The sequence below is a fragment of the Labrus mixtus genome, chromosome 11 (assembly GCF_963584025.1).
Source record: "Labrus mixtus chromosome 11, fLabMix1.1, whole genome shotgun sequence".
NCBI classification, from domain to species: domain Eukaryota; kingdom Metazoa; phylum Chordata; class Actinopteri; order Labriformes; family Labridae; genus Labrus; species Labrus mixtus.
The window spans coordinates 20,012,865-20,032,277 of NC_083622.1; the positions used below are offsets into that span (position 1 = coordinate 20,012,865).

The following is a 19,413-nucleotide window of genomic DNA, read 5'->3' on the forward strand; positions in this document are numbered from 1 at the left end:
AAGGAGACCACCGCCCCAACTAAACTGTTGCTCACTGCCTGTTTTAACTCATCCACTAACCTCCAAAATCTGACCTAACCTCCCCTCAACCCCATCACCTGCTGTCATCAGAACAGTGGACGCACAACCTGTCTACACACAGGGAACACGGATCAGAAATCAATCAAGACAAGCATTGTGTGTGTGTGTGTGTGTGTGTGTGTGTGTGTGTGTGTGTGTTTGTGTGTGTGTGTGTGTGTGTGACTCATGAGGACCTTCAGGTTTAAGAGGACACTCGAGTTTACAGGGACATATTTGCAATCCATACACTTATTTATAATTTAGCCATATTGGACATTACTTAGATAACAATTTGGCCGGACCAAACTTTTCTGGATGTATAATATAATAGATTGAAGGTAATTTATTTTTGTTTAAAGCAAGTATTTTACTCAACAATAGGATCTCTGTAAACAGGGTGATGACAATATTTCTACATACTTCCAACAGGAAAAGCAGACAAAACTTTAACTTACAAAAAAAAAAGGCGTGCATCTGTGCATCTGTGCATCTGTGCATTGCAAAAGTCAAACAATTTAGCAGTTTCTGTTCTTACTTATTTTTCAAATGAAATTTAAGTTATACACCCGTAATGTGTTTTTAAATACAAAGGGGAGGTAACTTTGATTTTGGGTGTGTTAACTTCACCTCAGAAAACACAAGGTTCCGTAAACATGGCTATCATCATACCCAGGACCACAACCAGGATTTTAGTAATACTGAGTTTCCACAGCAAAACCACATCTGTCAAGGAAATCTCTGATCATCACACGATGATAATAATTCTCTTATTCCAAATCTGTATTTGTTTTTTATAGAACTTAATGTCTTCTTTGTGTAATTACAGTGCCAACATTTCCAGAAATGTTACCAAGTAAATGACCTCTAAGTCCCCTACAGCAGCTTTGGCTCTGGACTGATATCTAATGTTGCCCATCTGGACTGCTGTATCCATAACCTCGGGGCTTTGCAACCAATTATGTGTGTAATTAAATATCAGATCCATTTATTTAACTTTCATGGATCCATTTTTTAATATTACAATTTTTTAAACATATTTATTAAACATGTGTATAAATGTACATGTGAGTACATAGTAGTGTGAGCTGGACATTGCTGCACCCTAATTTAGTAGATCACCATGGTGACTACTATTTTGCCAAAGAGAGGTGCACACACGAACAAATCCAAATCCCCTGTTTGACTAGAGAGTATACATGAATTATTAATGGACTTTGCTTACTAAATTCATTTTCAAGCTCTCATTAGATAAACTCCTTACGGATCACATCTGGCTCCCATCCTGAGGGCCTCCTCTATGTCTCTCTTATCATTAATAACGCTTCAACAATTCAAGGTATCCTAAAATCTGACACAAGAACAGCATATAAAATGTAGCAGAAGAGCACTACACTCTTGGCGTGTGTGTCTGAGTGGCTAAGTGTGGGTGGATCTGGCTGTGCTATGTTGCTTGTTGCTATCTGAAATCGCATCTACAGGTGTTTTTCTTGTGGCACATTCGGTTTTTTTTTTTTTTAACACGCATTAGCTCAACATGACAAAAAAAAATAAAACAAGCAGACAGTGATTGATTTGGTGTGCATGTGTGTGCATGAGCTCTTAGACTGAGGTTGTTTGCATGAAGAAAGGAACAGGGACAGCCCCCTGACCTAGCAAGTGCTAGACAGAGCGTTCTTGATAATTAAGCAACTGTGTGATTATGCAATGAGCGTGACCATGCCAGTGGTAGACAAAGAAAGAACAGATAGACAGAACAGGAGGCAGGGGGGACAAGTGTGACAGGGTATGAAGATTTACTGATAAAAGACAAGAAACACCACTGAGAGAAAATAATCTCTTCCCAAGAATTATTTAAAGATGAAATGTAGTTTTGTGTGTTTTGATATTTGGCTGAAGTTTGATGGAAACTTGGTTGAACAGTTTGTGGGTTGAGATTTATGCTACTAGTAAGCATGCAGTAAACTATATTTGGAGGGGGTCAGGCAATGAGTGTATGCATTTAGGGAATGCTAACATATCCATGACACACAAGGATGCACTTTGCCCTTGCACCTGTAACATTTTAACCTCAGTAGAGTGTATGTGTGTGTGTGTGTGTGTGTGTGTGTGTGCGTGTGTGTGTGTGTGTGTGTGTGTGTGTGTGTGTGTGTGTGTGTGTGTGTGTGTGTTTATGGGAGTTAGTGTATACCACAGGACCTAAACTTCATTAGCTGCAGGATTTTTACATTTGGCCATCTCTTACTTGTAGGCCCTTTGGAGCTATCCATAGGTACACTTTCTATTCTATAAGTTCAGGGTCACTTTACCAAAAAAATTACAATAACAATCCATTCAGCCACAGAAACATGACTGTGGCCGATGGGTTCAATTTCCAGGTTCTTTTTTTCTAACTGGGATTTGCTGGCAGTTTTTATTCCTTCAGTTCCCAAACTGTACAGACCAGGTAGTATCATCCCTAAGTGTTTCAGAGGGCATTGTATGCAGGAAAACAGTCTGTGTTGAGAGCAAAAGGGGCATCAAAATGCAATTCTTTAACCTATCAGCAGTTATCTGGCAATATAGATTTAATAAATCTCTTTAAACAGACATGCAGCTTAGAGTACACTTAAAGACATTATTACTCAACACCAACTCCATTGGAGTTCCTCAAATTGCTAGTCAACTAAATAAAGGAAACATATAATGGATGGGAAGTTTTGGCAAGGCGTTTTGCTCATTTCCACTACTGGAAGCACCGGAAAGTTGCCCGTCACTCCCGCTATCCTATATAGATGGCAGATGATAAACGTTGGGCTCACAGATAGAAAACAAGCTTTATTTTGGTCTTTTCGATCAATCAATCTTTATTTTTAGAGCACCAATTCATAACAAATGTTATCACAAGACACTTTACAAAAGAGCACGTACAAGACTATACTGACTGTTATATTCTACAAAGACGTTTAATCCATCATGAGCACTAAGCAACCTTTAGCAAAGTGACAGTGGCAAGGAAAAACTTCCTTCAAGAGCCAGAAATCTTGAGCAAAACCAGACTCATGTTGAACAGCCATCTGTCTGAATCTTGGGCTTGGAAAATGGGATAGAGGGAGATGCAGAAAGAGGGACAAGGATAGAGACCAACAGAGCAACAACAATGAATAAGAAATATATGTAGCTACAATGTCAGTGGTCATGGTAAAAATATGTGTAATATAAGCCGTAACAACTCAGTATGATGAAAGACTGATCAGTCTTATGTGGTAAAACACTTTAAGTCATTTGTGAATTTCCACATAAAATACCTGCAAACTGTTCCAAAGATGTTAAAAAACTACTGATATCAAAAAGTCAGATGTATGAATTTGGTAGACCTGCATGACAAAGTTATTGTCCTTTATTAAAGTAATGACACATTAATGTTGCAGTCTGATCCACTCTGTTTCTAACGTAATGTTATACCAGAAATACAAATTATCATACTAAGCAATCTACTGCCAGGAGAGAAAGAAACATTGTCTTTCTTATTCATGTGATTCCGATATAAACACATGGACCCACACACGTACACATGTCAAAACACACGCACATACACACAGAAATGTGCACACGTGTATCCAACAGCCGTATACCCACACACACAAACATACACACATCCATGCACACACAACCACCCACGCACACCCTTGGAAGAAGCCACTCACACTTCGCCCCCATAGAGTACATGTCAGTCCATCTGGGATCATTAACACTATGTTAATGAATATAGGGCCAGGAGCATGTGAGGAGACGAGAGGCAAGAGAGAGAGAGGCAGAAAAGGATGGAGAAACAGAGATAAAGAGGACAGAATGTGGGAGGATGGAGGAGGATAATGGATTCTCTCCTAACAAATGCACAGCCCGAGGTAGTTGTGGGGGGGGGGGGGAAGAAAAACATGGAAAAGAAAAGATTGAAAGTGAGGGGAGGGGAGAGACAGCAAGAAGAAGAAAACCGGACTACACCAAGGCCGAAAGAAGGAGAAACTGAAAGGGAGCAACGGAACATAGAAGAGAATAGAGGGAAGGCAAGATGCTCAAGAGCTAGCCAATGTGAAAAGAAAATAAGAAAAAAGTAAAGTAATCAGAGAAAGATGTACCCAGACTGTTCTGGCCGGGGGCTGGTGAGGGCTCTGTGGAAATAACTGAACAGATGAAGAGAAGAAAGGAAAGGAAGAAGAGACAGCAGAAACGACAGATGAGCTGAGAGAACAGGCGGAGACAGACAAGGAGATACAGTATAACAAATGATGGTGCAGGCAATACAAGCTGACTAGCGTGGTTAAATATTTCACTGGGGTTCGTTTGTGCTTTTGTGTGCTGGTGTAAGTCTGTGTGTGTGTGTGTGTGTGTGTGAGGTGAGAGTCCCTGGGAGACCAAAAGGAGAACAGAGCAGCGGGGAGAGAGAGAACGAGTGAAGTGTGCCTGTTGACTGGGCCAGTTAATGATTCCTATGGTCTGAATAGTGACACAGTGTTCGTCCAGGAAGAGGGGGAGGAGGCTCATTTACCCCCTACTGACACACACATGCAACATTGTGTTAGCGTGTTTGTATGCGTTTCCCTGCACTTATTTTGATCCCCTGTCGACGCATGTGTTGCACAACTGGAAAGAGCTATATCCTCCAAAAGGTGCTCCAAGCATTGCAAGAAATACTGTTTTCATTGCAAGAAATACTGTTTTCATTGCAAGAAATAGTGTTTGCCCGCCCAACTGGCCTTAATTGGAACAAATGGAGCACCATTAAGAAGACGTGTGCCTCCCTTCTGGGGGGGGGGGGGGGGGGGGGTCCACCTGTATGCAGATGAATGGGTATGAATAGGGGTTTAGGGAGACATGCCTTTGTGGTGCCAGAGAGGGAGCAGCTTGTCGGAGTGTGCTGCTATGAGCCAGAGGGCCAAGGGCCTGCAGGAGGCCGGGGGATAAAGGGACAGAGGGCAGCAGGGCGACAAGCTGTCCATGTGTAGGCCAAACAATGCCAAGTGTTAACAAGGCTAAGCTAACGGTAATGACAAAGGCTGGGTGAACAATAGGCAACTATTTGACATGCAATCTGTGGTCAACTGGAGTCATTAAGTAGCATATTGTGATGTTTAAGCCCCTTTATACCCTTTTCATTTGATCATAATGTTGATCTTCCCGATGACCTTTTTTTTTTCAGTTCTGCTAACGTAACTCTCAGTAGGAGGGGTAAGTGAGGAGAAGCACAAATGGCACATCAGCTCGAGGGCACGATGTGATACAGCAAGGAAAACAAAAAGGAGGCACAAATGTGATGGTAACGTTTTCTAAAAGAAGCAACAGCATAGACCGCAGGAGGGATTGGTGCACTCCTACACATCTTTAAACTCCAATAAAAAAAAACCTGTGCAAGCACATGCTTGTGTTTGGGTAGATGGGTTCGTACACCTGCCGGAGGAGTTTCTCCACTGCTCGGTCCCTGTTATGTCTCAGTGTGGCTGACTCACACTGTTTCTATGTGTCAATCTATAACACCCTACTTTTCAAAGTTTCACTCCACCTAATTTTGATCTATTCTCTCTCCTCCTCTTCATCTTATTTGTGTGTATGTGTATCTCAGAAAAACCTCCCCAAATCTCCAGACAGAGGTCCCTGACCAGCTTTGATCCCTGCCTGAGGCCAACAGGGTAAGAGTGAAGAGGAAGAATTGGAAGAGGGGAGTAAGGCTGAAAATATAATGGTCTGAGGGGATTCTGTCTTTTTTTAAAAAAAATTTTTTTTACAAGAATAGCTGTCTCCCACATATCCTTAACCCCACTTCTCAAAACATTTATTCTAGCCAGGCTTAAGTAATGCTTTTCTTCTCGCTCTGACACCATCTGTTTTTGTTTATGAATCTCTTCATTTCCCAAAACCATTCATCAAATTCCCCTCCAATAAAATGGAATTGTTGAGAGAGCAATAAAGAGAAAATCAGGTATTGAAAAGTACAGGTAGCACCACCTGTTCTATTTTTTTTAAACCTAATTACAGATGTTATGTAATTGTGGGATTTCCATAGCTGAACAACTTGCGGCAGATACTGAGCCACCTTGGAGGCAAATCCTTCAGAAAATAAACACACCCATTTCCGTTTGCTGAGAGGTTTGTATGGCTGTCAGGTCTTCCCCGGCTTCCTTTAATCCACTTTTAGAGCTGTCAAGGTCTCTATAACACTTTTTCTGCAAGTTCTCCTCTTTTGAGCCATCAAGTTTTCTCTTCTTTACTGTCATTCGCAGAATCCCTGGTCTTCCCTGTCTGTGTGTATCCGTGTGTGTGGCTGTATGGGCTGTGGGAGGATTACGTCTCACTATATAAGAGTCATCCATGGTTTGGACAGCAGGATCATAAGAGAGGAGGGAAATGCCTGCCTTCATGTGTTTGGGTTCATGTATGTCAGGGGCGACCTTAGCCATCTCACTCTTGGCTGCAGCAGCAGAGAGGAGGTGTATTTGTGGGTTGGGAATTTTTAGAATTCTGTTTTTGTCTTTCTACGTAGTTGGTTATGTATTCCATGAACGCATGATTAGGAGATACCATGTCTGAGTAGCAGAAGTCTTCTGGCAAAGAGGGTCACTCTGAAGCCGCATTCAAGCATGCTCTGAACTCCTGAAAATGTCACTAAAATTTCTCATTCCACTTTACCCACAATGTTTCCTGCCAGCCCTCTAGTTACATTTCCACGTGAAGTCGGGGAGAGCTGATGTGTGAAGCAGCAGGTAATACTTTGGGAAAATTCAACGCAAGCGAGTCAGCTGATATCGTTTTCCTGTGCGTATGTGAACATTGGGATCTTAGTGCACGCGATGAAGGTGGTCCATGCTCTTTTCTGCCTGCCATTACACTATTTCGTTAATTCTGTGAATACGTCCACATATGCTTAGCGTTGATATAAAGGAAAGAAATCATCATAGCATCGGACTGTGTTGCTTCACCCACCATCTTGAAATCATTGTTAATATTACGGTGACTACCGCAGCGTCCTTTTCAAGTACATGAAATGATGAGGCCTCCTTCCCATCCAACAGGGGGGAAATGTCCTGCTGTGAGGGTCATAAATAAATGGACAACTTTGGAACATTTTGGGGGCACTCTATCCTGAATTGTTCTTGAAATGTTCAGCAGTGCATGTGTGGAAGAGGCCTGCCAGTTACACTTCTTGTTTTTTATGAAGGAGAACTCTAGGATCCTGTTGCTTGTTGTCTGAGGCTCATGAATCATTGGCTAGTTTTGGACCTGTTGGGACAGTATTTACATTTCAGTCATTCCTTCGAGGAAATCAATATGTATAGGCTACATGTTAACGTGTCTAATGTCAGTAGTGCAAAGGGAAAGAAGTAAAGGACTACATGAACAGACTGTTGACTCTTGTTTTTATCCAGAGGTTGCTTAAGGAGAATTAAGTATGAACGAGTATAAGATAAGAGATAAGATAAGATATCTTTATTGTCACTGTACAAGTACAACAAAATATTGTTAGAGCAAGCCTGTAGATTCCTAATATCAGAAAATATACAAATATACTAATAAAACCAAATGTACAAATAAGTATAAATGTATAATAAAATGACAGAGAGTGTTCAATTGACCACTTGTACCTATTATTCTTCATCACAAATTACCTCACTTCCTCACCCACAATCCTCCTATTTCTCTCATGTTGGGGAGACGTTCTAGAGTGGAAAAGCCCCCTCAGCAGTGATTAACCCCCTACTGCCTACAGGATCTACAGTCTGTGTGTCTGTGTATGTGTGTGTGATCCTCTCAGAGTGCCAGAGCATGTGTGAGCTTGCCCAGTCAAGCCTAGAGACAGTCACACACTCAGCTTTTCTGCACACACAGACACAGACAGAGACACACACACACACACACACACACACACACACACACACACACACACACACACACACACACTTCACCAGCTCACCCCGACCAGGCTCCATCCCTGCCCGAGGGAAACCTTCTCCTGCTGGGGCTACAATCCGGCTGACACCCTATACTGTCTGGACTTTATCCACTCCATCTGTGAGGATGTTTTCTAAACGTTACCTGTCTGTGGACGCAGCTAAGCAGAGACTAAGAGATCCCACTCACTGATAGGATGGTAATAACTCTTTTCTATCAGACAGAACGTAATCAGTACACAGGTAAACCTGCTCAATAAGAGCCTCTAACGTACACACCTCTCTCTCTCTCTGCACATGGCTCTGGAATTATTGAAACACCACCAGTGGAATACAACCAGAGTCAAACCTGATCAATATGCAACATATTCAAGTGCAACACATTGCAAACACAATACAAACAAAATCAAGATGATGAACTTCATTAGAATGCGTTACAACAACAGAACAATATAATGCAATACAATGAATTGCATGATACCGTGTGTCACAAAGCAATGCAACCCAAACCAGCTACATGTCTTATGTTACATCACAACAACAATAACTCCCCCCCCCCAAAAAAAAAACTATGACTTAAATAATATTACCATATTTTTCTTGGTTGACTATAGAGAGTTAATTTACTTATCTGGACAATAACAAGGGTCTTGTACTAAACATGAGTATTTTATGCCTGTCTACACCCTTTTCAGACAGGCATAACATTTCAGAGGGAAAGGTAGTGCTTTAATATCCACTACTTTAACTTAAAGCCATTTTATTCATTTATTTTAATTTTAAACTCTGCCTATGCACAGTAATTAGATTAAACATTATTACAGAATAAAGGACCCAAACCAATATTCACCAATATTATTCCACAATAGCTTAACTTCAACACATTAATTAGGCTATTCGTTCTGGTTACCTAGACTAAAGTATCACAATAAATGGTGAAATAGTATTATTAAAATTCGTAAACCTGTCATTTTTGATGGATTATAATTCTCATTTTATAACTTTGATATTCTCATTGTTGTTTATTACTCTTGTACAATGTTCTTGTATGGTTGTATGAAGTTGTTTTTGTGTTTCTCTGGTCTAAAGCGCAAGGAGAGGGAGGGATGGGGGGTATGGGCGGGGCATTCAGATTACCTTCACTCCTATTGGCTGGCGGCACATTGAGGGGCGGGGGCACTCGCGGACAAAATAGACAAGTAGAGCTTGTGAGGTGCAGTCAAGAGTTTCGACAGTGTTTGGTGAACTGACTGACTTTGAGCTATATTGATAACTACTCTCGCGTGAAACTCACGCTTTGTTTTCGTGCACGTAGTTACGCATTTAAGCTTCTTTAGCAGCGATATTTGTAATTTGCAGCCCAGAACTTGCACTAACTGATCCTCCTGTGAAGAAGAGCGATGGATTTGGTGTGTTTAGTGTATTTGACGCTGAGCATCGGTGCTTGGTTTGCGTCTGCGGAGAGACACAGCGTCTACTGGAACAGCTCGAACCCACTGTAAGTGTTCCTCTACATTTCTATACGTATGTTTGGCATGAGTGCATGTGCGCGTGTATTTGTGACTGGGTGCATCTAATGTGAGTAGTTGCACTAGATCAATCAGTAACTACTTTGGCTGTGTGTATTCCCTGATGTATGAAAAGGCGTGTGGATGCAGATTTATTCTTGTATTATGCTTTGCCACATGTAAAGTAATTGCTACTGTCACAATAAACAAAACCCCTAACGCTGCTCACGCGCTTTAATGACACAACTATGTCACAGGCTCCTTTTTGTTGCTTCATTCCTGTGACAATTACAGATTCATGTGACGTGTAAATGCAGACTTGAACGCGGCAGTGGAAGCCCAGACAGATGGACACATTAGCCTATATTTAACACATAGACACAGACTTGTCTAACAGGAGAAAATAGACCGACAAGTATGAACTTGGCCTGTGACACTGTGTGCGGGGACTGCACCTGTGTGCGTGTCATGGAAAGACAATTAATGAGAGAATCAGGAGGTTAATTTCATTATCAGATTTATTCTTAGTATGTCAAAGTGTTTCACAGTGGGGTAGATAGAGATAGTGTCTGTCAGAGAGAGAGAGAGAGAGAGAGAGAGAGAGAGAGAGGAACACATTGCTGATTATTTAGATCTGAGGTCAGAAATGTAATGCAATCCAACCACTCAGTGAAATCGATGGAGCTTGACAGACGCGCAATATCACCGCGCGATTTATTGAGCTTTTAGCGTGGAGCGAGTGATCCCCATTCCCCACGCCTGAAAGACGGTATCATTATTTTCTACCCGAGCTGAAACAGACGGGCAGTCGCAAAGATAGGTCGATTAAAAACAACAACAAGGGCAAGGGCCATTAATGGCCTTTTAGTCGTGTCTTGATTACATCACTGGCTTTCTAATTGGCCTTTAAGGATGGCAATAGACGCGGGGCTTAAGAAAAAAGAAAAAGCCCCACAACAAGGAAACCAATTGTCCTGATAATTGAATAAAGAGTCCCATGGAAATTTTCTTAACGTCATGAGGAGTGCTTGTGTCATGGCTTAGTCCATTTGTGAGTCAGCCCACCTGAGTGCTACACCTGAGTCACCACAGACAGAAGGAGAGAGGTGGGGTTCAGGTCCAGGTGAGGCTGAGAGGAATAGTAGACAGAGAGAGCAATAGGAACCAGGGTTGTTGTTGTTGTTGTGGTTGTTTGTATGTGGATAAAGGCGGTAATACAAGCTTCCATTTTTAGCACAAATAATAAAGGATGATAAAGTTAAAAAGAAGTCAGAGACCAGGGGGTGGTCTAATAGTTTAATCCGGCTCTAGACTATTTCTGTAGTCAAATGGGAGTTGTATAACCAAAAGAAAAATCATAACCCAACACTAATCCCCTTTACTGGATGGCTTAAAACAGGAAGAACTTCACACATCACCATCACAAATAGTATACAACTTTTCTTCTTCTTCTTCTTCTTCATATTGTTCTTGTTCTTCTTCTGTCATTTGCCAGGCTTTCTGTGAAGCCAAAAGCGGTTTCTCATTCTTCTGTGGTTCAAATATATAAGGTAACAAGTGAAAAAAAAACTTGTATGGAGAGGATAATAGCAGCTAAAAGCAAAAATGAAACTATAATCGGCTGACCTCCTCATGACGCCCGCATTATATTTTTCCGCCACGTTTCAAAGTCTAATCTACATTGCTCCTCCATAATCCCTAATTCCCAGACGCCCACTCTGCCCCCCCCCCCTCTCCTTCTCTTGTTTCTCTCTTTTTTTCATCATCTCTCTTCTTGTTTCCCACCTGCTCTCTTCTCAGTGATCAATCAGTCACCTGTTTGGAGAATTATGTTGATCCATCTGAGGGCTGTGAATAATTGATGCTTAGTGATTCTTGGTGGGATTGTGAGCGACAGTGATTTGTTTTAGGCGGATGGGGACAGTGACCAGATGGCAGCAGTCAGTCCATTCATTCATGCTGGGTAGATGTGTGTGTGTGTGTGTGTGTGTGTGTGTGTGTGTGTGTGTGTGTGTGTGTGTGTGTGTGTGTGTGTGTTTTCTAAATACAACGAATGCACGAGTGTGTTCGCTTTTCACCAACTTGTCAGTGTTATTGAATGATTACAGTTTAATCCTGTACTTCAGGTCCTTTGGGGATTTCATAGTGTGTGTGTGTGTCTGTGTGTGTGTGTGTGTGTGTGTGTGTGTGTGTGTGTAGTTGTCTTCCATGACAGGTGTGTAGACATGTTTTCCTCAGTCTGGTCCGGTCTTGTTTTTTACACTACATGTCTCAGCCTGTGTAAATCACAAGCGTGTGTGTGAAAAATAAAGGGAGAGTTTGAACCTGTGCTGCCCTTTGCCTGCTCTTAAAAGTTTTATTGTTTTTGTTGTGTACTGAGATTGCATGAAACGTGTGCAGCAGGGTCAGAGTAAAAAAAAAAAAAAAAGGAGTGGCCCTTACCGTAGACGGCCTTACCGGGACGTGTGTGACTCACACAAACACACACTCCTTGGGGGTGGGGGGTGGGGGGGGAGAACTTGGGTGTTAATATTAGCTACAGCCTGCATTCCACCCCGCTGTTACTATACTAAACTCTGTCAGCTGTGTGTGAGAGAGAGTGTTTGTGTGTTTCTCTTACTGTACCTGCCTGCTCCTCTACCCATTTCCACTCCTTTCTCTCTTCCCTTAACAGCTAGGACTACTCCTCTCTCTTTTTTCTTAAACTTAAATACATTCAAGATCTCTTCTTTTTTTTTTGGCACGGATTTGGATGCCACGACACAGGCTGCTCCCACCGCCTCCTTTATAAACACTATCTCTGTGTTATTTGGCTGCTTTCATCCATCTAGGGTAGCTTGCGCTCCTTGTATCCGTGCAAATATCCTTATCAGGAGTTTTGTAATGTAATATTCTGTTTATCTCCCGTCTCTCTGTGTCTGGCTCCGAAGCACCCGGGCCCCGCCTCAACACGAACATGTAGCCTCTGGGATGAGTTTAGGGCTGAACTCCCCTTTCCCTCCAAATCCTCCTCCCCTTCCCCCCCCCCCCCCCCCTGTCCTTTAACTCTTTTTAGACATTTTGTTCCCTTTCTCGATCACTTTTTCTGTGCCCCCTCCTCGTCTACCCCTCCCCAGCCTGTGTCCCGTCTGGTTCAGGGTCTCTAATCCCACCAGAACGACAGCACATACACTAACATAGATTACACATATGTAATCTGACAATTTGACCTACAGACAGTAAACCATCATCCTTTTGATTTCATTCTATGGATGTTTATGCCTCTGTGAGCCTGTGATGTAACTTTCTGTCTGTTTCATCATGTCCTCTAGTATTAGGTATATGTGTGTGTATCTGGGTAGGTGGGTTATTGTGTAAGTGTTACAGTTTCTATAAATCTCGTAATAGCTTGACCATGTCACAGTAGATGATTGATGCTAAATCTCCGAGATCTCTGAATCAGTTCCAAACACAGGAACATCCCCATTTGGCTCGCTATGAATCCTGCACATTTAATATCAGAGGGATTATATACATACATTCTCTTCTGATATAACTGTCCCCTTACCTAACACACTTCTAAATGTACATTCCCCCCTCATGCCAATACAAGCTGCAGCTTTAGGGACATGCACCTCTGTGTTTTCTCCCTGCTCTTCCTCTCTCCTCCTTATCTGTGGTCCAGACTTCCTCCCCCTCCCAACTTTTTCTCTCACAGACCTTCCTCTGTCTTTTGCCCCTAGTAGTTTTCCACCGGAGGACAGAGCACCCCTCAGCTCTGCTAACACCAGAGAGGCTTGCTTTAGCGTGGCTTTATCGTAGTATGAGTGGGCAGGCATGCGTATGTGTGTGTGTGTACACTGCTCATTCATAGCATTTCAGGCATACTTTGGCTCTAACTGTCCACTCCATAGCCCGCTATCGCCCCCTAAAGGGCAGAAAATAACACTCTTTTTCTGTCAAATGGACAATAGGATGTTTTGTTTTGCCTCAGTTCATTCAAACTTTTTTAAATAAGAAAACTTGAATATTTAATGTTAATTCTTAGAAGTTGCTGAACTGTTTCCCCCTCTCTCAGTCTATCTCTCTTTCAGCTAGACAGACAGACACAGGCGCACAAATTAACACTTCATGACCCCGAAACATATTAAACCAAGCATGATACCATTTGGCCTTCCTCTATTCATCACAGATAGAATGGCAGGCTACAAAGCGGGAGGCTGGGTGAAAAGATTTCAGGGGCACAGAGGAGGAGGAGGAGGGGGAGGAGGAGAGGCCAGGGTGAAAGAAGGGTGAACTGGAGAAAGGGGATTTGTGTTGAGAAATTAGCCTGGATGAAGAGCGTTGGTATATTATGTCAGCGTTAAGAGACAGGAGAATATGGAGAGGAAGGAGGGGGGGGGATGGGCTGATTTTGAGAGAATAAAGGAGAGGCAGACGGAGGGAGGAGAGAGTGGACAGTGATGGATGAAGGGAGGGGAGAAGTTTGGAATTGAATAAGTGAGAAACGGCAGTGTTGACACTTTTAAACGTTTGCAAAGTACATAAGAGATTCTCTGCATTCTGACTATGCCATGCATGGTCTTATAGGTACAGAGAGTCCTCCAGGAAAAAGTAGAAATACAGTGTTGCGTGCTGCATTTAGAATCCAAGGAGAGACAGAAGATTACATTGCTGCTTTATAGAAGAAGAATTCCCCCTGGGTGTCTTATTACAGCGCAATGAGATGGAGGAAGAATGAAGGTAGATTACGTTGGAAGCTAATACAAAGAGACTTCTCAGTGTATATTAGATTGGCTATAATAGGGTATCCCACTAGTGAGTGGCTAAACCCATTAGACCCCCTGACAGCTCCTCAGCCTGTGTGAAAGAAGGTGTGAATGTGCCATACCACCGCAAATGAATAGGGTATTAAGTATACACCTCAAAGTAAAAGTGTGTAAGAGTACAAGTTGAAATTTGATGAGTGGGAACGTAGTAAACGGTCCAAACCGCAGCCCCCTGATGCGGCATTCCAGCGTGTGAACACTTACTACTCATTACCTGCAGAGCAAGTGACGGTGGGGTGTATGAGGGGTTGCATCTGTTTAGTGTTTCAGTGATGCTGACTCGCCCTGTGTGTGTGTGTGTGTGTGTGTGTGTGTGTGTGTGTGACACAAATATCTTCAGTGCTGACTCAGATGCTGGTGTGTGTGTAGTGTGAGAATTTGCGACCCTGAACTCTAACCCTTCGACCGAGGCTGCCAGTTTGAAATTCTCCCCGGAGAGAGGGAGAAAGACAGGAGTTCCTCTGTCAGTTGTTTGAGCGAAAACAGCAAGAGCTCAGGGGACAAATGGAGGGGTCGTGGGGTTGTCAGGGTGGGGGGAAGGAGAGAGAGAGAGAGAGAGATGGCAGGAAGAAAGACAGACAAGGAAAGAGGTGGAAGAGCAGTGCAAGGGCAATGGCAAAGCCTCCAAGCTTAACTTAGGAAGGAATGTGTTAAAGAAGTCACTTACTTCACTTTTATACCTTTTTATATCCTTACACACACACATGTTCCAGTGACGCAAAAGCTAGAGTAGCTCTGAAGTGAGAAATTACCTTTTTTTGGCAGAAAGGAAGCAGGGCTACAGCCACCTTCAACCCTCACTGTTTACCTGCACTTGAGAAATCACACACATACATACACACGAAACACACAAGAGGCTTCAGTAGGCCTTGATAAACAGATGTGCTCATGAGCCCGCGGCATGAGACACCCTGAATAAGGGTCTACAGAGGATCCCTCTCAGCTGACAACATGCGCACAGACAGAGACAGACCCACACACACGGGGAGGATGACGCGGCGTGAAAAGTAGGTCTGCAAAGACTCGCACACCTGGCCCTCGCTCTCACACAGCTATATCACGTTATTGCGACTCTCACCCTCCCGAGAACTTTCAGCTGGAGGAGGCGAGAGGAGCCGCAGGGAGATAAGGGTGTCTGCAGGAGTGAGTGAAACCGAGTGGAGAGCGCACTGGAGACAGGAGCACAGCGTTTCCCCATCTTGTCTTGTAGATGAATAAAGAGAATACAAACAAAAGAAAAAAAATACAACATTATTGAAACTGGAAATGTGCAACTGTTTAAAAAAAAACCAACTAAGAATACACCCCTAGTCATGTTGGCTAACATTTGACACACAGCAGTGAAAGCTCTGCAGGGGACAGGGCACTGGGGTTTCAGGGGCCCTGTAGCCTTCAGGCATTCTGTCTTTGGGGAGGGAATGGGTATAATTACACCCTATTCATTCCTCCTCCCCTCCTTTTCTAGAGAACATGTTGGCCCCAGACCCCTTAACAGCTTTTAATTAGCCCCGACCAATGTGGGAGAGGGGTGAAAGGTGGGGGAAATGAGGAAGATAAAAGGAGAGTTTTTCTTAAAAGCACGAGTCCTGAATGAAATTAGCAACAGAATCTATCTGTTGTGTTGGCCTTTGACAAGCTGTGTGTTTCCAAGGACACCACGGGGAAAAGGTGTATCCTAAACAATTCTAAACTTTACCTTGCATCAGAGGAAGCAACTTGAGATCTCTGAGTGTCTTGTTTTCTCTAACTCTCTTATTACCGGTCCCACTCAAAGAAAACAAAGCAGAAAAGGAACACGATAAAGTAAAGAGTATTTAGCCAATTAGGCTGCTACCGGCTGCGTTTCTTCCGTTCACTGAAACACTTGCCCCTAAAAAAAAAAAAACCCACACAAACAAAGGCGCACACCTGCACAACAGTTTAAACTCTTACAAAGAGCCTTTTTTCAGAGAGAAAGCAGTGATTGAATGTGGAGGGAGGTGTTTAGCCTGTTAGCCCAGGATAACAAGTATAGAGCTGTGGTACGCTAACAAAGCATGTTTTGACAGGTAGGTTTGCGCAGAGTGATACCAACACACACACACACACACATACAGAGGGCAGGAAGGAGGGGTTAGAGGCCCACGTTTGGAGCCACTGTGTCTGTGACTTGGCCAGGGGGTCCTAACAGGAGCCACAACAACACTAAGGGGGGGTCAGAGCCTCCACATCCCAAGCTTTGATGCTTGGTAGTACACACACTTACAGCCAGCGTAAACAATGGCAGACTTTTTTGTCACTTTCCCTCTCCTCAAGAGATGAAAAAAAACAGGCTGTCACTCAGTTTGAATAGATTTAATTTGAAGGAATAGACCCCAGAGGTGGAGTGCTATGAAAATATCAATCAGTTTTGTTAGCCGTAGCAGCATGCTATAGCCGTTGTTGTCCCATGTTGCAGCACACATGAATTAAATTTGCTTTAAAGGAAATGTTTTTAATGTTCTGTAATTCTGAAAGAGAAGATATACCTCATGAATAAAAAATATGTCTACTTGAGTTGAAAAATAACAACATATAAAAGTTAAACTCAGGTCTATTTATAATTTCCCTGAAAACTACAGTATTTTTACTGAACATCTTCACCACAAATGTTCACCTCCTTTGCGCTCACATCATTTTGACACTCTGGGGGGGGGGGGGGGGGGGGGGGGGGGGAGAGAGAGACAAGTGAGCAAAGAGGAGACAGGGAGGCTGAAAAAGAGCTGTAAAACTAAATGAAGGGTAAAGATGAAAAGAGGGAAAGAGAGCGACAGCCTGACTGTCTCGACTCTCTGTCTTTGAAGCAATCACAGAGACATTTGGAGACACAGAAAGAGACAGCGAATCAGTGTGAGGGGCCCTGTACTGATAAACAAACATCCAGGTGAAGACAACAGCTTAACCAGACTTGACAAAGACTTGAACATAATTTAAAAAAGAAAAGAAAAAAAAAGTGGACTAGCGCTATAGGTAGAAAGGTAGATTGGCGAAACGCTGTCATTTAAAATCCCATCTTCGTGCGAGTAGGTGAGAAGTAAATCTCTGCTGAAGGCAAAACAAGGGTTGGAGCAGGGGGAAAAAAAGGTGCGAGAGTGTGATGGTTGTTGGGCTTTATGAGATTCAAGGTGTGGTTTTTTTTTTGTGTGTAGAAAAAGTGAACACGTCAGACAAGATCTGTCTCTCTAATTCTGTCACTATGACGAGTTTGCACAAGTACACTTAAAAAAAACACATCAACAAAAACACCCTCATGTGGTTCTTTGATTACACCCAAGCAGCTGTACCTGTGTGGTAACATGTGATTAATGTGTGTGTGTGTAGTTAAGCCTCATTATTATTCTTAACACGCATGTTGTGTGAGCCAAGCCGTCTGGGTGTGTTTCCAACGTGTGTGTGTGAGAAATTATAACGGATCATGTTTGGCTCGATTGAACATTACTCATTCTTCCGGGAAGACATTTATCAGTAACCTCCTCTCTCCTCCTGTCTCCCTGCAGCTTCTTGTGGGATGAGTACACGGTGGAAGTGCGCATCAACGACTATCTGGACATCGTCTGCCCCCACTACACCCACGGAGAGGTGTCGCTGCATGCGGCCGAACGCTACGTGCTCTACATGGTGGAGAAGGAGGACTACGAGGTTTGCAAACCCCACTCCTTCGACCAGCTGCGTTGGGAGTGCTCGCGGCCGTTCGCTGCCCACGTTCCTGAGAAGTTCTCTGAGAAATTCCAGCGTTTTACCCCGTTTACCTTGGGAAAGGAGTTCAAACAAGGAGAAAGCTATTATTATATCTGTAAGTACCAACAAAAAGACTGGAATTTTAGATCATTTATTGTAATCCTGTTTGTTTTTGTTCTCTAAACCTTCCTCTTTTTTTTGCCTTCTCACAGCTAAGCCGATGCACCACCATGGCCAGGACTGTCTCCGACTTAAAGTGGATGTCATCGGGCACAAAGGCTCCGGAAAGACCCACCTAGAGAAATCCAAGGCTGAAGATACAGGAAACAGCATGGAGGGAGGAAAAGTGAAGTTTCCTGCAGCAGGAGGAGTTCACAACCCCTCCAACCGGCTCCCAGCAGGTGAGGTTTCTTCAAAATAAAATCCCAGACAAGATACATAACAGTCACAGCAGTCCGTCCCACGTCTGAGAGGAGCTCAGCTGGCTGTGTTTACCAAGCTGGAATAATGAAATGTAATACTGACTATCCTTCTTCTTTTTCTTCCCTCAGATGACCCTGCTGTGATGGAGCCAAACGTGCAGAGGAGTATCGGCAGTTCAGGAGAACAGCTGGTCTCCTTTTCTCTCCTCTTCACAATGCTTCCAGTCTTAATAGCACTCATGCTACAATAAGGCCGCGCCACGACAGAGACAATACTAACCCCCGATGCTGGTCATTGGGACCATGAACACTCAGAGACTTTTTTTATACAGATTTTTATACGAGCATGGACAGTTGTGTGAGTGTGTGTTTGCATGTTTGTGCGATTGTTGGACGTGGATCGTTCCAAAGAAGAGGACCTCAACTTTTTTTTTTTCAACGGGAATGGAAGTTCTCATTTTTGACACTTTGACTATTTTTTTTAGTCGTTATGAACAAAATCTTCAAGCAAGCAAACTGATCAAGATACTTCATGGATTATCATCATATTGAAAATGACGAGAGGATACATCGTCTTTCTTATCCTATCCCCCCACCCCCGCATTACCACACCATTGGTACAGATTTGTCATTGTTCTCCTAATATCCAACTGTTTTTTTTCCCCACAATCGTTTTTCTTTCTGTGTACTGGGAATGTACTGCTGCCAAAGTTAGGTTTACATTTTGTAGGATTTCTGTCATGTTATTGTGTAGCACTCAGCTCCCTCTTTTATCTCCTCAAATCTGTAAAATAAACTTGTTGTCTCAATCACAGTGATACAAACACTAACGGTGATTCAGGTGCTGAAAGAATCTGACATCATACATATTTTAAGTTCACTGTAAAGACAACACAGGAAAAAATGGTTTCAATCTGACCTGTGGTTTTCAACCTTCTTTTTCACCATTTGGCTTATGAGCCTTCAATGTGACGCTTAATTCTACTTATGCAGACAAGAC

The 19,413-nt window shown here is 42.9% G+C and overlaps 1 protein-coding gene across 1 annotated transcript; it reads left to right on the plus strand.

Annotated features, from left to right (window-relative positions):
- Positions 1-9,188: 9,188 nt before the first annotated feature.
- Positions 9,189-19,074, plus strand: efna1b (ephrin-A1b). Its single transcript, XM_061050676.1, has 4 exons — positions 9,189-9,477; positions 17,811-18,106; positions 18,204-18,392; positions 18,543-19,074. Exons 1-4 carry the CDS (start codon positions 9,380-9,382, stop codon positions 18,662-18,664), a joined length of 705 nt encoding a protein of 234 aa, XP_060906659.1. The 5' UTR covers positions 9,189-9,379; the 3' UTR covers positions 18,665-19,074.
- Positions 19,075-19,413: the final 339 nt, after the last annotated feature.